Consider the following 19,055-nt stretch of genomic DNA (forward strand, 5'->3'; position numbering starts at 1 on the left):
AGCAGTGCATTGGGGCACAAGAGTTAGTTAGCTGAACTAACTATAACATGGGAATTTCAATGATTTTGTACGAGTGAATGTCCAGCTAACTAGAACGCCCCTGAAACCTATGGTTTCTTCAGTGAATATGTATATATATGTGTATATATATGTGTATATATATATATATATATATATATATATATATATATATAATCTATCCTATTATCAATCAAGCTGAAGTGCAATCTTCTGTGTAGCGGCTTGGACCTGCCGCAGAGCTACGCACCGCCAGCAAGTGCGCTGCCATTACCCAGCCTTGGACCACCTTTGTGACTCGTGAATATCGAACCTTGGGTAACGGACGCTGCCAGATACTGGAATTTGGCTTGGTTCCGCAGCAGCCTTGAAAGTGGGCCTGCAGTGCGGAGCAACACGGAATTGGAGACTATCTTCATCGAAACATTAAAATTATTAAAGCAGCCCACTGGAGGGGTTGTAATGTTTGGACTGAATTGTGAAAACCACACATACCATCATGCACTGTAATATATTATCATGTTGATGCCTACTAGAGGGCCGAGAATGGTTAAAGATCTGCACCTGTGGGGACTCTCAATCAGTTTCTTTTTGCCAGGGCTCACCTCAGAAGAAGTTCCAAGATGGAATGAAACTCGTCAGGATCGGCCAAAATGGCTCGAATAAATGCTTTGAAAGCACCGTGTTGCGTGTGCGGCTCATCGTTTTCTTGAAGGGGGAGAAAGTGTTGTAATATATATATATATATATATATATATATATATATATATATCCTATTATCAAACAAGCTGAAGTGCAATCTTCTTCAAGTTCATCAGCCCTGAGTTCGGCAGGTTGCATCGCTCCTCGGGTTGATGGCATCTTGCATTTTTCTAGTCCCCAAAAGCGAGACTGAGGATGAGACCTCTGCAGCAAGACTTTGAGGACAAATGAGATCAGATGTTGGCAAGACCGGATTCTTCTTTCCCATGCTGCAAGATCTTCCATCCCATGGTGGACTCATCGAAAAAATCTCTTGGTAGGAGTGCCTTTCCACCAACCTCATCCGACAATCTTTGATCACAGATGCCTCACTTACTTGTTGGGGACCACACATGGGTCTTCCACAGACTCAGTACAGGTGGTCGAGCAAGGAACAAACATATCACATAAACATGCTGGAGCTACGGGCAGTGCACCTAGCCCTCAACACGTTCTATCTGTCCATACAGTCCAAGTCCAGATTAGTACAGACTGACAAAGCGACCACCATGTACTACCTAAACAAGCAGGGGGAACTCGCTCTCGTCCACTGTCCCTGGAGGCTCAGGCGATCTGGCATTGGCTTCTGGCCAGACAGCTCTCAATCACAGCAGTCCATCTGCCAGGGGAGCAAAATTCTTAGGCGGACTTTCTAAGTCGTCACTTCGACGATCAACAAGACTGGGTTTTAAACAACAAAGTGGTGGCGAACATTTTTTAACAATGGGCCATCCAACAATCGATCTCTTTGCGACCGAGTCACACAAAAAATGCCATGCCTTCTCGTCAAGGTTTTACCGACTAGGATCGATAGGGAATGCCCTGTTGATCGACTGGTCAGGAACCTTTGTTTACGCTTTTCCACCTCTTCCGCACATCCCGAAGGTCATAACCAAACTCACACACTCTAGAACTGAGTATGATTCTAATAGCACAAGACTGGTCATAACAGTGGTGGTACCCGGGCCTTCTGCATCTCTCGGAGTGTCCATACAGGAGGCTTCCGTGCAGACCAAACTTTCTGTCCAAAATAAACGGCAGGATCCATCATCCCAAACTTCTTGTTGAGATTAGCAGCATGGCTCCCGAGGTCTTCAAGTACGGCCTCCTAAACCTTCCTCAGGACTGTATGAAGATTTTGTGGGAGTCCAAAAGACCTTCCACAAGACATTCCTATTCTTTTAAATGGAAAAGGTTTTTTGTGTTATGTATACGTAATAGTTTCCAGCCTACCAAGGGGCAAGAGGAGGTAATTCTGCCCTATCTCCTGCATTTAGCCAAGTCAGGTCTAAAGTATACTTCTATTAAGGTACACCTGACTGCCATTACGGCTTACAGAAAGTCTCCAAACCAACCTTCTTTCTTCCAGCTCCAGTTGGTTAAGGATTGCTTCAGCGTTTAAAGAAAGTCACCCGCTCCCCCCCCCCCCCCCCGTCCGGCCTCCTTCACCTCTTTGGGAGTTGAACCTGGTTCTTTCTTATCTTATGGGTCCCCTTTTTGAGCCTATTCACAAAGCAACCCTTTAGCAACTTACATGGAAAGCCGCCTTTTTGGTGACGTTTACTTCAGCTCGTAGAGTAAGCGAGATTCGGGCGCTCTGTTCCAAAGAACCGTACACGGTTTTTCACCACAACAGATAGGTTTTAAGGACCCTACTCGCCAGCCTTCCAAAGGTGGTGTCTGATTTTTATGTCAAAGTATCTCTATACCTTCTTTCTTTCCCAATCCATCTACGCCAGCGGAAAGGTCTCTCCGTTCCCTAGACCTTAAAACCGTTCTTAAATTCTACTTAGATAAGTCTCAGACCATTAGGAAGTCTGATCAGTTATTTTTAAAATATGGTTTCATCAGAACAGGTTTCCCAGCCTCCAAGCAGTCAATTTCCAGATGGATAGTGCCCTGCATCAAGCTGGCTTATCAATTGTAAAATAAAACCCTTCTGGCTTCTCCCAAAGCTCATTCCACTAGGGGCAAAGCAGCTACAATAGCTTTTCTACACAATGTACTGATGGCTGAGATCTGCAAAGCAGCCACTTGGAAATCGGTACATACTTTCATGAGACACTATTGTCTTGACTCAGAATGCAGAGCAGATACTCAAGTAGGCCAAGCCTCCTTGAGGAATTTATTTCAATGCTAAAGTAATTTGAAGTGATTCTTTATGTTACTGTCATTTCTGGTACTCGTTTGCCTGCAGGAAGAGGGGATGGGCTTGCTACTTGATTCAAGTGCTTATGACGATTGATGAGGATCCCCTGGAAGAGAAAGATAAGTAACTTACCTGTAATCCTTGTTCTCTTCCAGGGGTATCCTCATCAAAGTCATAAGCAACCCACCCACCTCCCCAGGCAAATTATCCAAAATGATTTAATCTCTTTGTGCCCTGACCTCCTGATCTTCGCAAAGAACAACTGACCTAACTGTCACCCCTGAGGCATGATGGGAAGCTAGGGGTCATGCTGCCTTAAAGTCATTGTGCCAGTTTTTGAGTTTCTACAATTGCTTTCAGTTTCTATGCTGCCTATGGGCTAACAATGCCTGCCTTTTTTCTTTGCAGGACTACTTTTCTGCCGTTCATTAAAAGCAGTTCAAGTGTATTTTGGTCTTCCTGGTTTGTTTGTGTATATGCAAAGATAGTCTCACAGCATTGCTTAGCCTATCACGTGTTTGTTTTTTCTGGGAGGCTGCATTGATTGTTTAAAAGAAAAATATATATATATATAATATAAAATTTTCCGGGGCCCCGCGCATGACCGGGAATATTCAAGTGCTTATGACGTTGATGAGGATACCCCTGGAAAAGAACTAGGATTACAGGTAAGTAACTTATCCATACTCACCTTAAGTCCAGAAGAACAGTTCTGTAAGTCACTAACAAGTACCCGAATGCAATTCATGTTTTTCCTCCATAGGATAACGTTGCTGGTCCAGAAAATGCACAAAGTGCCCCTTTCTGACAACTGTAAAAATTTCGAAATGTACTTACCCGATTGTGAACTTGGTATCTAAATTTATGTAAAAGTAAGAGTTATTTTTATAATTTGATGTGGGATTTCTTTGAGTATGTGTCTCATTTACTGCCTTTGTGTGAGTAATGAATGCTCAGCACTACCCTTTGATATGCCTAAATGCTGGCCCACACTCCCACAATAGAGAGCATTTGGGATGTCATTTGTGCCTCTGTAATTCCTATGGGGTTGCTTGGACTCTTTACACAGTGTAATTCTTTGTGGTCCACTATAAAAAGAGCAAGCTTCCTGTAGGCTTACTTTGGGACAACACTGGATTTGTGAAACTCTGTGTGTAACTGATTTATACATATAAAGATCTATTAAACGTTTCTCTCTTGCTGGATTTTAATGAACACCCTGTAATATTTTTAGCCAGGTTTTAATACAGATTACAACAATTTGTCTTTCTTTTTGCATCAAGGTACACTGGAGAACCTGGAGGAACTTTATTTGAATGACAACCCCAATCTACATCTCTTACCATTTGAGCTGGCTCTCTGCAGTAAACTATCAATCATGAGTATTGAGAACTGCCCACTTAGCCACCTACCGCCACAGATTGTTGCAGGAGGACCGTCCTTCATCATCCAATTCTTGAAAATGCAGGGTCCTTACCGTGCCATGGTCTAACACAAAACGGACATCACTTACACTGTACAGAAAACAACCCGCATTAATGTTATAGTATCATACATATATACATAATATGTTTGTGTATATATTTATGTATACCTCTGTGTATATTTTATGAAAAAAGGCAAGTTGATTAAGGCTGCATTGTGTTTCTGCTAATAGAGGAATCATAGCCATTTAGATTTTTTTTATCCTATGAAAAAATGTTTATCCACTTTTTCTTTGCTGGATGTTTTGTCTAACGAGTTATCTAAAATTGCCAGTTCACTTGAGGATAAAAATAATGCCAACAATTTCAACAGTAATTACAATTAGGTGAGAATATTAGTTGTGTTGGTATCGGTTGATCAACTTTTATTTTATCTAATCACAGGTTGTATATGGGCATGCTTGTGGCTATGTTCGGACTCCTCCTCCCCGTTCCCTGAGACCCCTATGTCCAGTCCCCCTTCCTTTAATTTATTTTTTTAGATTTAAACAATAATGGTGATTTTTTTATATTGTTTACAGTCGGAGTAAATCACTGGATTTTTTAAATGGGTTATGATTTGCTCTGTTTTAATCATCCGTAGCTAGATTGTTTCTGCTGAAGGTCTATGATTACAAATTTTTGTTTTAACTTGTTTGTCTTTATGTACATATATCCACATGCACATGCGCCTTTCGGTTCAGACAGTAAGGAGGCTATAAACTCCTTACATACAGAAATATATACATTTCTTATTAACGGTTGAGTTGCAGGTTTGGATGATCTACAAAGAGCCAATCAAAAATGTATTTCTTGTGTTTTCCTAAGTTACTTTGCCATTCAGTGTGAGCACACTATAACTCGACCAAGTTTACTTGAGCGTAGAGCAAAAATTAAGAGCCAAAAATGTGCATTTTCTGTAGCGCCGAAAGTCAGTTTGGTGGTTAGGAAATTCCTGTTCTTCCCTGTGGATTTGATAGAATTTGCACATTCATTGCAAATAGGGCTGACGTATATGCATTATCACGATTGATGCAAATGTTACCAGAATCATTGAGCAAGCAGCTGCCTCAAGGCTTGGAGAATAAGTAAAAATGTTGTATATTTTAAACATTTGGATGCATTATTATATTGGCCTGCCTTGTATACCCTTCCTTAATGGAACATTTTGTGCATAAGTGACATTTTGTCCAGGTGTTTTGTTGCTGATCTAAATGCACTTTTTTTCTCATCACTGGGGCACGATCTTTAGCCACTGATTAATGCCATCCTTTTTCAACCACCTCCTTTTGTTCCATGTCAGCAGAAGTAAAGGTTCGTAAAAACTTGCCCAGCTAAAGGCTTTTCAAGAGACTTCCCATGCCACGCTAGAATATGTTAATTTCTTTAGTCCAGTGCAGTTATTCGAGATAATAGCTGTAATGCTTCATTTGTGTTAAGTACTGGATTATATTGTAAGGTATAGTAACTTCTGTCTTTGGAATTTTAAATGGGATAAAATTGTGTTATGGAATGTGTTTTAATTGCAGAAGAGTGGGGGCTGCTTTATCCAGACATGCTAAACAATCCGCTAAGTTCAGTGGTGTCTTTGAATTCTTTTTTCCAATGTCTACCAACTTTGGGCCCGATTTAAATCTTGGTAGACTGATTACTCTGTCACAACGGCGACAGAGATCCCGTTCGACAAACTATAAATCCCATAGGATATAATGGGATTTATATTTCGGCGGACATATTACCGTTGTGGCTGAGGAACCCGTCTTGCCAAGATCTAAATCAGGCTCTTTGTCCTTTACCTTTTGCCTTCTATAGAAAGGTTATAATGTGCCATGTACCAGAAAAAAGCGTACCAGTTGGTGTTGATAAACTTCAGCATTATATAAAATGCAGTAGTTTGTGTTCTCCTCTTAGTAAAGATTGCCATTGCTTAAGCTGATGCCATTATGTACTGCAAAAGGCACTATGTTGGATGCCTTATTGCCCCTGTTGACCTATTCAAAATAGTCTGGAGTCAGCAAAGTACATTTTAGAAGTGTAGAGAGTCGGGGTGGCCACTGAATTCAACTTCATTACAGAAGCAGTTTTCAGTTCTGGGTTGTAAACTTTGTATTAGGTGTATTGGTCAAATGGTTTTAGTGTAAACAGTCCAAGACTACAACACCCCAATTGCATTAGGTTGTCACATGTAAGCCCAGATTGGAAAACATGGCATGGTGTGTGGCGGTATCCCTTTTTGAATCGCCACTACACACACTCATGAAAAACAGATTTAGCACTAGCTCAGAAAGAAACTTCAGTTAAGCAGCTATCTTTTCAGTATGTTCTAGCTTTTCCTGGACACTTGGCACCTATCTTGTTATTAATCTGATGTTCCGTTTCTCCGCTTTGTCGGATTTGACCCATCATCTCTGTGCTGTTTAAGGAAGCTATTTTACGTCAAATTATTTTATTTTTGCTTTCTAGTATTATTTTTTAACCCATATGTGTAAACCGGTAATTCAGGAGTAGCAATACTTCATAGTGTAATTTCTGTTAATTTTGGCTTTTTAAAGGTATCAGTGATTGTGCTCTTTGTCACTTTCGGTTTCAAAGGAGATGCTTTTACATAATGGGTCAAGAATTAATTAAGATAATGCCTCCTCCTCTTCTTCCTCCTTTACTGTAACTGTGCATAAGCAATATCACTAAAGGTTTATAAATTAAGTCCTGCATGTAGGTTTGAAGTCCATCAATCCAAAGTAATGCAAGTCTTACCAGTATAAGCATTATAATTAAATACAAATAAATCGTTCTCTCATTCTGTGTAAGTTCTGTCACCAGCATACCCTTAAAAATGCTGCTGAGAGTTTATAATTGCAGTAACCTTCTTGAACAGGGAGTAAGGAAAATAAAAAATATTAGATACTGCATTCTTAGTTGGATTCGATTAATTTTAGCTAAATGGGATTCCAAGCAATGAGATGTTTTAACTTTCATTGTCAATAATATGCATCCAACCTTTCTTGCTTTCTTTTCTTCTTTGTCTGTACATCCCCCACCAATCATGTTTGGCTGTAGCGGTCTCCCTGAAGGTGTCATGATTCTGACCAAAAGTGAACATTTAGTTTCATAAATAGATGTAAAGCATGTATCAATGAGCTAGGGCCTTCTGACATTTTCATGCACAAGAAGTTCTTTCAAAGATTTTGCTTGCAGTCTTAGGCTTAGTTAGAAACATAATTGCATATTCCCCATACCCCTATTCAGACATTAGGAGGAAAGCATAAGTGGCCAAGTAACACAAAAGGTTAATTGTAATAAATAGCCACTTCACTGGCTAACAGTTGAAAAGGGGCTAATGTCTCGGTGATTCAGCTTCACATAAGGCCACAGGTATTGCTTTAGCTCTGTGCAGTTCTATAGATCTCCCTAAGGAGTCTCTCTTGAGCTTTCTCTTTTATCTAAGGAAGAATCCTGTACACTAAAAATAGACCTGTTGGGGGAATCCATATAGGCGAAGTACCAGTTTTAATTCCTTAAAGGTTTTAGTGGAGAACACTTAAAATATCATCATTAATCTCCTCCAGCACCCCTATGTTCATGAATTATAACTTGATGACAATAATGATTGGGTCTTTCTAATCATTTGTATAGTTGGATTTCTTAAGGGAATCGTTGATGTGTGCTGGACTTGCTGAAACCAGATCCTTTATTTGCAGTTGGGGTTGAGACATTTTTAATCCAGCTCATAGGAGAACAGGATAATTTTGACAATATTTCATTCATCTGACCAGGCATCCTGACAAAACAGAATAACTTTGTGAGAAAATGTTCAGAATTAGTCTGACACTGCCCTGAGCAGAAACCTTCTAGGCTGCATAAAGCTGTAGATTAAGACTTTCCACGAATCCGGAGTCATTCATTAGTTATTACAGAAAATAAAACTATTACTTCTTTAAATATTCATCACTTTACTATGTTTACTACTTAAAAAGTAAGTCAGCAGTTCTTGGCAACAATTGGCATTTTTATAATATGATTCTGTTCAGATTTATGGTTCCAACGCGTAGCACTGTGAATAAAAACAAAGGTCTTGCAGCATAATTTGCCCATAATACCACAAGGCAATATGCATTTTGTTCACCCTTGTAGGATATACACTTACTGGCTCCTAGTGATACTTTGAAAGAATACATTGATTCTGCGAAGCTAAATTGTTTTTTATGTCCGCGTCCCAAAAATGTAGAACACTACAAAAATACTCACTATAAGTATACAATATAAAGAATGCAAATTGCGAACTTAAATCATAGATCAAAAATGAGTAGATATTAATTAAGGTTAATTAATATAAAATCATTAAAGGTTATGCCCGGAGGATGTGTACATTTCTTTTGGTCAGTGGTCAAACGTTTCCTTAATTTCCATGCAGCCAACAAGTACAAAAATACAAACACCACCGAACTTAAAGTATCAGTTTTGAGTAACTCTGTTGCAGGTTTCATCCTCCAAACACTAGTTATTCAGCTATTGCTTAAGCTATTTGACTCGGGGATTGGAGTACCTTGGGCAGAACTACAAATAATCCATTTCATCCTCCATTTGGATTCTGCACACCAAGAGCACCCTAATTAGATGTACAAATGTTTTATATATAAAGTGCCAAACCTGTATGCTAAGTACAAAACGGTAGCCGCTACAAGTGCAAGTTAATCCAAATAAAAATATTTGGGTACAGACTTCCCATTAAGAAAGTCCTTCCATTTGATGTATTTGCGGATAATAAACTCTAGGACAATTTTTTTTAGTCTAATTTAACTTTGTAAACTAGACCTGGGGTAACAGATTGCAGGGGAGTCCAAAGCTTTGGCATGTCTAGCTTTCAAGCAATTCCAGAACATACCTAAAACAACCCAGTTGTCTTATTACCTGGGAGACTAAGAACCTCTTGCAGGACTTCTATACAATGGCTTAACTACTATATACCCACATGTGGACCCAGTACAGAGCAGGTCATAATTTAGCAGTTGGTGTAATATCCATCAGCCCAAGCTTCAAGAGTAGGGGGGCTGTGAGGGTACCAAGAGTAAACTAAGTAATCATTTTATGAATCCCATCTTCTAGTTTGATAAGTCAGACAGTTCAGAGTAGCCACATGAAGTGCTTCACATAGAATTCTAATGTGGATTGGATGCACAGCCTGCTTTAATCAAGTGCAAAACATAGGGTGGCTCCTAATCGCTCACTATGATGCTCCTAGATCTACTACATAATTTCGGTATTGAAGTTGTGTTCTGGGAAAAAATAGATATCTGCATTGTTTTAGTTGTATAGATCTTGACTATGGATGCTTATATTTTTGGTGCTGTACATAATGTAACATAAATGTAGTGTAATCAAATTCAGAGCACTCGTAACGGACAGAGATGAAATATGTTGACAATTTATTGTATTGGTTGGCCGTTGTAAATCGAATTTGGTTCATTGTGGCTCAAATATACACCATTGTTTTTAATAATTTTCAGGCTTGGAACATATTGTTTGTGAGATTAGTCCCATCAGGAGATTGTACTCTATGTAATTTCCAGGTTTAGGTATTTTTAGGACCTAAAGACTTTGTGTTAGATTGGTGCACTTTGATTGAAGGGTTTTGTAAGCACTGCAGTGTACTCAAGGAGACGTTCTCTGGGGTCCTAAGTACATAAGTTGACCACTTTTGTGTAAATGATAGTGTGTGTGAAGACCTTCCATGCGAATTTCAAGTGTGGCACTTATCCTAAAAACCTTGTTCTTGGCTGTAGCAGTTCAATGTATTGGTGCTTATTGCTGCAGATTACATGTATCCTGTTCACCTTGTCCATCTAGAGAACAGTTTTAAAATGACACTTTTAAGAATAGTCTTGTAGCAACAATGTGGTCTGAGTTGCAGTTTGAAATGTCTTCTGCCTATACATGCCTCTCTCTTAGCTGAAATGGAACAACATAAACGTAACCACAGCTGGTCCGATTAAATTTGAATTTGCAACAGTTCAGTATTACAACATATGTGAAAATATGCTGCTTCCAAGTTTTGATATCTTAAAGACCCATTTTACAAACGGAACTCAATGTACACATGCTTCAAATACACCCTTACAGGGCATGTATTTCATCCTTCATATTTCCACTTCATTTTATATATTTTTTTTTCTGGACGGAATGTTAATGTATTGCTTTATTTGGGCTTAGTAGTCTTTTTTGCCAGAATTATTGCTTTTTGGTTTGGAGTTCGCTTACAGAAATTTAGTGAGCATCAAACCTGTCCTTTCTCCGTAGTTGTCTTATAGTGTTCCTGAGTGTTCTTTCAGTCAAACGGCTATCGCTATGTAAGTACTGCAAATCAAAATTTCTCATACAATGTGTGCCAAAATGAACTCTGCAAGCTCTCTTAATAGCATGCATATATCTCAGCTAATATTAGCTCCAAGATAAAACTTGTCCCCATCAGCCTGCCTGGTTCTTGAGTGAAAGCACACCTGAAAAATCAGCAATTGCAACTGTTTTGTACAAGGTGAATCCAAGAATTCAGTATAGCTGAAAAGTATTTGACTTTTTCAAACAGAAAGGCAGGGCTACTGCTCCGAATGTTTTTCACGCACTATTTTCTCACATTGAGAAGCAATTTCTTGTTTCCAACTGCTGCTGTTGTGAGGAAGAAGAAAACCCGAAATAAAATTATAATTCTCTGTACATTTAATGTACTTTTCATGATTTCACGAACGCTGTGTAAAACAAGTATGCATTTTGTTTAATAATATTGTTTGTTTTATAAATATTTGAATTGTTGACAAATATACTTCATAGTTAATTATTCTATTTCAGTTTTTTAAAATAGTTAAAGCGGTATCAAAATAATGTGATGTTCAGACTTCACATATTTTGTTATGATGCTTTTTAGGGAAGACATTAAGCAAATTTGAATGCAAACTGTTCCATGGCAAGGTGGAAGTAGCCTTTTACCTCGTGGCGTAAATGTGAAAGTCATCTATTATATTGACTTGTGTAATATGACACTTTAGATTCCATAGCAAACATCACATAACTGCAAAAAGCTTTATATGCCCATGTGTTCATGTGCAGATGTGGCATAACATAGCATTGTTTTCTTGCCTTCAGGTTCAGATGTCGGAACTAAGTGATAATGATCGGTGCCTGATACCCTTTTGTACAGTTATTCACTGGTCTTTGCCGGAAAAGTAAAAGCAAGTTAGCTGTGGAGGTTGACAGAATCATACTATATACCAGTGATGTATTTATTTATTTTGAACATCATAATGGTTCCACAGAATGAATAGATTTCTGCACAGCCAGCATTGCGGCCAACCAAAACTTTGGTCAGACCATTTTTGTTTTCTGTCCTATTTGCGCTACATATCGATTTCTGGAGCAGCTGTGGCTGTATAAATGCAGATTACATGGCTGCTAGTCACCACTCCTGGAGGAGAGAGAAAATTCTAAAGTGTTCTGAATTATTAATAACTTAAACGTTTGCCTGGGTTTGAATAATGCCTGAATTAAAAGAAAGCTAGACATGCTTATCATTTTTAGAAACTACTAGCCCAGTACTGGCTCACAAGTTAAAGTCATGCTAGGAGCAGAGCAGTCTTAATTGCAAAAGGGATAGCATTATGCTATGCTGGTCTAATAGGTTTTGTGTTTGAGCGCCACTGAAGCGGTTCTGAACCATCAATCCAGGCCGTTAATGTACATGAACCAGAGAGCACATCGTTTAGCCATGATAGCCTACTGATGAAGGACCAAAGAGGATGGCCGACTTCTTCCAGGATTTTAAACACAGAGAATTCTGACTCCTGTCATTCAGAATGTTTACAATCCTGTCTTCTGGGTGTAATTGAGATCAAGATCAACAATTCATAGCAGGTGACATGCTTAACTCTTGAGTACAATGCTGAATAATAGCGTAGGTTACTTGCACATTGTGTCTGGTTGTTGCATGGTCAAAACTTTGGAGTTGTTCCAGTCCAAGTGATCCATTGTTGTATATTCATGCCCCTTACAGGCATGGAGTTAAAGGACACTTACTCACTAGTTGATTATAGTGAGACCCAGAAATTCATACCTCCTCTTTGGATTGGCTAAACTACTAAGCAGTGGATCTAAAAGGATAATGTATCTGTCCTCAAGATTTATTGTAATCTGCTTTAGGAAATGGAAGTGATAGACAATGTATCCTTCATTACACAAAGACTGTTCTTCTATAAAGCACTGTGAAAGGATACTTTGTTATACTTGCCCTGTGGTGCAGTTTATGGGCCAGGTTATCTACTGCATGACAGGCTGAACGACTCAAATGCTTTGTCCTAGTGGCTGTTCTTTCAGTCAAGTTACTATAAGAATGATGTCAAGACTAAAAATAACCTGCAACTGCAGATGAATGGTATCCCCGTAATCCAGGCATTAAGAAAATCATAAACCCATCCTAAACTAGACATTCTAGGAGGGTCTTTAATATTTATGTTGAAGCAATAGCTTACAAACCATTGACACCACCACCAAGCTTCAGGATGCAGCTGTATATAATTACCGTATAAAATCCAGAGGGCCTGCTTTTCTGTGGTCAGATGTGGGACAAAAACAATGGGAGTAAGACTATGAAAGTCTGATTCAAGGCATTTGACGAGGTCAACATCAGTTTCATAGAAACCCAAGTCTGCGGTTCCGTTTGGAACTTTTATTGACTTATTGAGTCCTGTTGAAATGTGCAAGTAATACTGACAAAGTCAAGTTTCCTACATTTTTAAGGCGCGTGTCGGGTTCTCTTTGATGTGGTGTTTTTCTTATTATTTTGCATAAGTTATTTTTTCTCGGTCTCAGATTTTTACAAAGTTTCTTCTCCTGTGGCATTTCAGGCCTTTGTGCAATTTGTACAATTTATACAACATACTCCTTTGACCACAAGGAACTAAAACTCTTCTGTTCCTTCCTTGGATGTTTTCACTACTTTTTTTTTATTTACACAGAGAAAGGCTAGTTAAAAAAGTAGCAATTGGAATGTACCCGTATCCGTACCCAGTCCAGTCTCGTCAACAATAAGGATTCCAAAACGTCCCTTTATTTGAAGTTGGCATCACGTTTTGTTTAGGGGTGGATTTACTGTTAAGTCATTCAACAGATGGTCCTTTTAAGTCCTTTGAAACTTCGAGTTAATATCTGGGAGTTTGTTTGATCCCCCTTAGTTTAGTTGCTGATTGCTTAGATTCCTTGTCTACAGACATGCACAAGAATCAGAGTGAGTCCAGTAAACTTGTAATCTCTAGCTAATCTCCACATTGTACTTACCAGACCTGCTGCTATCAGCAAGGGTTGGCCAGATTGTTGTACATTACATTGTGTGCCATAATTAACTTACTACTTGGCTTGATATACTAGAGACACAATCTTGAATTTCCAGCTAGTAAGCAATTGGCAGTACTGTTGGTCTACTTTATTTTTGTATGTTATATCCTTAAAACATTTTTACCAAACTAGAGTTTATATCATGGTGCCCATCAGGCATGCCTGTGTTTTTAATATTGTTTAAGCACAAGCTATTATAGTATCTTAATGCACTTGGCATAATTGAGTTCTCATAATGTATTTGTCAGTTGGCTTCATACAAGTGCAGAATGGCCTAAAAACTGGACTGTAGTATTTTTTGATAAATAGGATGCAATATTCTCAATAAAACTAAACAAATCTTTTGTTGTACTGTGCACTGGTTGCAGAATTTGCAGTCAGTATTGTATTTTTCTGGCTAGTTTTCTCCTTTTAGTGACATTGTGATTACGGTCCACGCTTTGAGAGCCTTATGGGTGAGTAGTGCGCTCTATAAACCCCTCATTGATTCATCCATCCATACCTCTCTGTTTTAGCCACTATTTCTGCAGAAATTCCCTATATATTACAAAGAGGTTTGGATATCTGACTAAACTATTGGTATTTCCATGGTCCATAAACAGACCATGAACCTCTTTCAGCGCTTTCTACTTTTGCCCCATTTTTTTACTACATTGTTTTTCATCCAGTGTCATGTATTTAGTCTTTGTAGCCCCCCACCATTCTGAGTTACTTTCCACTTATAAACACATTTTATGGAAAAGTGCTTGATTGTTTAACAAAAGAGGGTTACTTTGGCTCTATGACTTACTCTCACCCATTTCAGTTCAGAAATCCAGTTCTCTCTTTTTTTTTTTTTTATTTGCCTCTGGCTGCTGCCTAGCCATTGCCATTGGGCCTGCAAGATTTTTTTTTTAAAATGACAGGAATAGACGTCGGTGACCTTACCTTTTTCTTTATGGACAAGCTATATCTACGGCTCTTAAATATTTTTTTCTGTTTTTTTTTTTCTTCTTGCATACTGTGGATCAGCTGACCTTATGTTGCTTTTTATAGTGTAGTTGTTGAATTACCGTTGTTTTTGTTCTCTTGCTTGGTTATAGCAGTTATCACTTATCAAACAGTGTTGTTCTACTTTCCACTGTTGCAATTCTTGTTATTCTTTAAGCTAGTTTATTTTCTTCTTTGATATTCCTGTGTGCCTCCCTGTTATTTTTGGTGTCTATTGCCTTATTCTGTAAATATTCTTTAGATCATTCTGTGCTTGTGTTCCCTACTTTAGGCCATGTTTTCTGGGATGAATGCCATAATGCCCGATAGTTGGTAGCCAGATACACTAACCATGTGGTTCTCTACTACACATTTAGGTTGGCATTGAATTCATAACTAAAATATTTAATAGTAGTTGTTTAGTGTGGCCTAACTTTTTATTTCTTCTACCGCATGTCCTCTTTCTTTGCAAGTTCTCTCAAACATGATTTCCTGTGTAGGTCTCTGATTGTTTATTCATGCAGTTCTTAAAATCGTATCTTGGTTTATTTGTATGAGTTAGTTGAAATGGCAACTTTATTTAAGGTGTAGAACACAGTTCTATGCTAAAAAGTGCAATCCTTTTTGAAAGTTTAACTAGCCCAAATTATTATCTGCGTGATACAAAAATGTAACTGTCTAGCAGACCAAGGGCAGATTTATGTTTGGTTGTCTGTTATGCGCCCCATCTTATTTGTTGTTTTTGATTTTTGCAGGGATCAAGGTAAATGCAAAATGTCTTTCAGATTGTTTTCATAGTGTGAACATTTGCAAGATCCTTTCTACTAATTCAAGTGGTCTCTTTGTATTTTAACCATGTGGTATTGTTCATTGAACAATAGTTCATAAATACACATGCTCAGGCACTCGTTACTGCCCCCTTCATATAATTAGCACTTTGTTTCTTCATGTTGGAAAATGAAAAAACGTGTACCATATAAGTTCATTGCGCCTGGAACTAATTTTCAATTCATATGTTACATTTGCTCTTGAAACCGTTGTTAAGCAAAAGTGTGGAGTTTGATATCTGTAACATATCTTATTTAAATTTGTTCACATACATATATATTCATATCTTCAGTGTTTCTTCTATGAGTGTCTTCTGTATCGAATGTTACAGGCAACAGCACTGTATCTTATCAGAGGAAAGTACTGTCCAAGATGTGATTTATTAAGGAATTTGAATGCAGCAGAGTATTTTGTATAGTAAATTCTGCACCTTGATTGCATCTTAAATCTGCATGTCAGATATCCTGCTTTTATTTAGATGTACAGGTGGCAGAAATTTGCACAACACAACTGAAAAGGCACAGTTGGGATCATTACAAGCCGAAACTGAAATTACGTACAGTATCTTTTTTGTATTATTCTAGCTGAGAAGATCATGTCTCTATTCTTGTGTTTAGGTTTTAATTAGTACAGCACAGTAGATTTGCTGTGGAATCTGTCCCACAGTTTGATATGTGGGCTCTAAAACTGATGTGTAAACAGTGCAACAAGATAATGTAATTTTAATCAGAATTATTGTAATGTCAATTATGTTATGTCTATATAACAATTGCCTTGTTTTCCTTTTTTATAAGTCATTCTGTACCAATGCATTCATTATAAATAGTATATTTGTAAATGAGCTGCCATTGAGTAAAGATTTTATAGTCTTAATGAGTTTGATTTACCATGACAAGGGTAAAACCCATGTGCTGTATCACAAATGCTGCTTAAAACTAACTTGTTTGCCATTTGACATGGAATTGCAAAACTAAATCTTCAGTAAATGTTACTTCACCTTTTAAAGCTGGTCTCTGAGAGTAAATACTTTGAATAAATGTACTGCTTTTTGTTAAACCCTTTGCAGTTTGCTAAATAATAGCTGTTTGTCATGCATCTTGACGAATATGAGTATATGAAACAAGTTGTATTTCTATTTAGAAAAAACTCCCATTTGAAATTGAGATCTTTGTGGAAGTAACCCACTACATAAGGCTGATATACCAATTTAAATGATCACTAACAGACATAATCTTGTTGTTTAATTCACTGTTCAGGGCACTTTGGTTAAAATACAACGTTGTCTACCAACGAGGGCTTTTCTTTTACTTTCTAACCAGAAAAGTGAACTAATGCTTTCTAGTTGTCTAAGTGTTTAAGAACATGTTTATTGTATCTTTTTAATTTGTTTTATTTAAAATTCAGTGATACATTGCTAACTGTCCAATTAAGCAAGCATTCCGTTTGAATCATTGCTCTTGGCAAAAAAGTGCGATACTTATCCTATTATTTGAAAATAATTTGAAAACAAAATATTTGAAACCTATCCAACATCCTAAATCATATTATGTATGGTTTTTCTTTTATTTCAAGTACAGAAGAGTGTAGACTGATGTGTGCTTGAATTGATAATCTGCGTGCTGGCTATTATGACCTTCAAAAAATAAATACTTCTGGCATCTAGCAAAAGTTAAAAATTAACAAAAAAGATGTCACCCACTTAAATTTGCAATTTGTTAAATATTCTTCAAATCTAACTTATTCCTGTGAAAATGGGCTCTTATTTTAATTTATCCTGGATCAATCAAGGCAGGCGGCTCATTCTCCATAGATAAAAACATTGATTTAAAATAATTTCCAGTACTTATTACATCATAGAAAAGGAAGTAAAATTGAATTGTTGAAGGATACTAGATGAAGCAATATATGACCTAGCCTTAAAATGGTTAAATTACAATGGAGATACCCAATCAGGAAGGTGACTGCTCCAACCTGATATATGGTGCAAACTGCTTTAGACAAAAAACAGTGCAAAGACCGTAACCGCTACGAAGCTCCCTATGCAACCTATACAAGGACTGGAAGTTAGTGACTGTAACAATTTTAAGACTTCAAAAGATTCTATGCAAAATGTGAAAAATGTTTAATGGCAGTCAGTCTGTTTCCAAATTTTACACATATGTGTTTACAAAAACCTAATTGTCTAAAAAGGATTTACAGTTTTAAATTCTGCCTCTCAAGTTGCGAGAAAGTTGACCCATAGGATGAAAATGAGTGCTTTTGATGCATAAAATCTACCAGATTAATCGATTTTCCAACCTTGAAAGAGGCGTGGGAGTGTTTGTATGGAGGGGGTGGCCTTCCCCAGTGCATTGGCACCTGCAACCTCTTAAGTTAATAACATTTTGCAGGAAAGATCCCATCCGGAAAACAGCTGCAGAGTTAACCGCAAAACAGTTAGAGAGAGTTTAGATTTCCTAGGGTGCCTCATGGAATTTTTGTGAATGTTGTGAAAGTCATTAATTTGCTCCAACTGTAGGTGTAAGCCAAATGGGGTAAGATATTCATACAAATTTATCAATTCTTAAAACCCATCATCGTAGCCAGTTTCACTTGTTTTCGTATATGCAAAGACAATTTTTCACAACTACTGTTGATTATCTCTATTCAGGCTAACATTTACAGCATAGTTGCAGGTTGTAATACCTTGTGATAAAAACATCGAGCATAACCAATACCTCAGCTCAAAATTTGGTTGTGAGCATGAAAATTGTTTGTGACTAAATTCTATAACACAGCATGTGAGCTTACATTTGATTTGCAAATGAGGACCATAAACTTCTAAATTTCATCATGGCAACCAGCAATAACATGAACCTAATTATTTTATTGCATACTCTTTTATAGAGCGTGACACAAAGATCCTTTTATTTAGAAACTTTCAGGTAATAATCCATAGAATACCTCGGATAGTTTTTCAGTTCAAAGTCTATGCAAATGGTAAGTTTTGAAACTAATTAGTTTGATTGTACACACTCTTCCTGAGTCATAGAAATCCCTGGATTCAAAATATGATCAGCCTTCAAAGCATCAAATGCTTTCAACATATCTTTGATTCATTCATTTTGCTACTTTACTACTTCTGTTTTGGTCGCTTGTGTCTCAAATAGTGTTTTGCAAGGTGAATCATTTTCTAGATTCACATGCTGTGAATTATTCCGCAATCTAGTGGTTGGGTCCGGAATAATCTTTTCGGGTTTTTTCTTTTTTTTCCTTGTTTTGGGCGTTGTCGAACCACCCTTTGGTGCAAGGTATGTCCCCTGTGTGACGTCAGATGGCACCCTGGAGGTTGTTGTGCGTGGTAGCCATCTTCAGATTCTATTTTCCGGCGTTGGGTCTGGAAGCAAGACTGGACGCTCCGAGATTTTTCAGGGAAAACCCCCGGAAAGAAGAGAAAAAGTAGAGAATTCAGGAGGACTCCACTGTCCATCGACATCGCTACCAGAGAGAACAGAACTCCAAGATCGACATCA

General features: G+C 37.8%; 1 protein-coding gene across 1 annotated transcript in view; it reads left to right on the plus strand.

Moving 5' to 3' along the window:
- Positions 1-7,278, plus strand: part of SHOC2 (SHOC2 leucine rich repeat scaffold protein) — a 347,624-nt gene extending 340,346 nt beyond the window's left edge. Inside the window, exon 9 of the mRNA XM_078643771.1 lies at positions 4,192-7,278. Within this exon, the coding sequence (XP_078499897.1) occupies positions 4,192-4,400 (209 nt within the window). The 3' untranslated portion in view covers positions 4,401-7,278. The remainder of the gene's footprint in view (positions 1-4,191) is intronic.
- Positions 7,279-19,055: the final 11,777 nt, after the last annotated feature.

Source organism: Lissotriton helveticus, chromosome 5_1, assembly GCF_964261635.1.
Source record: "Lissotriton helveticus chromosome 5_1, aLisHel1.1, whole genome shotgun sequence".
In the NCBI taxonomy this organism is placed as follows: domain Eukaryota; kingdom Metazoa; phylum Chordata; class Amphibia; order Caudata; family Salamandridae; genus Lissotriton; species Lissotriton helveticus.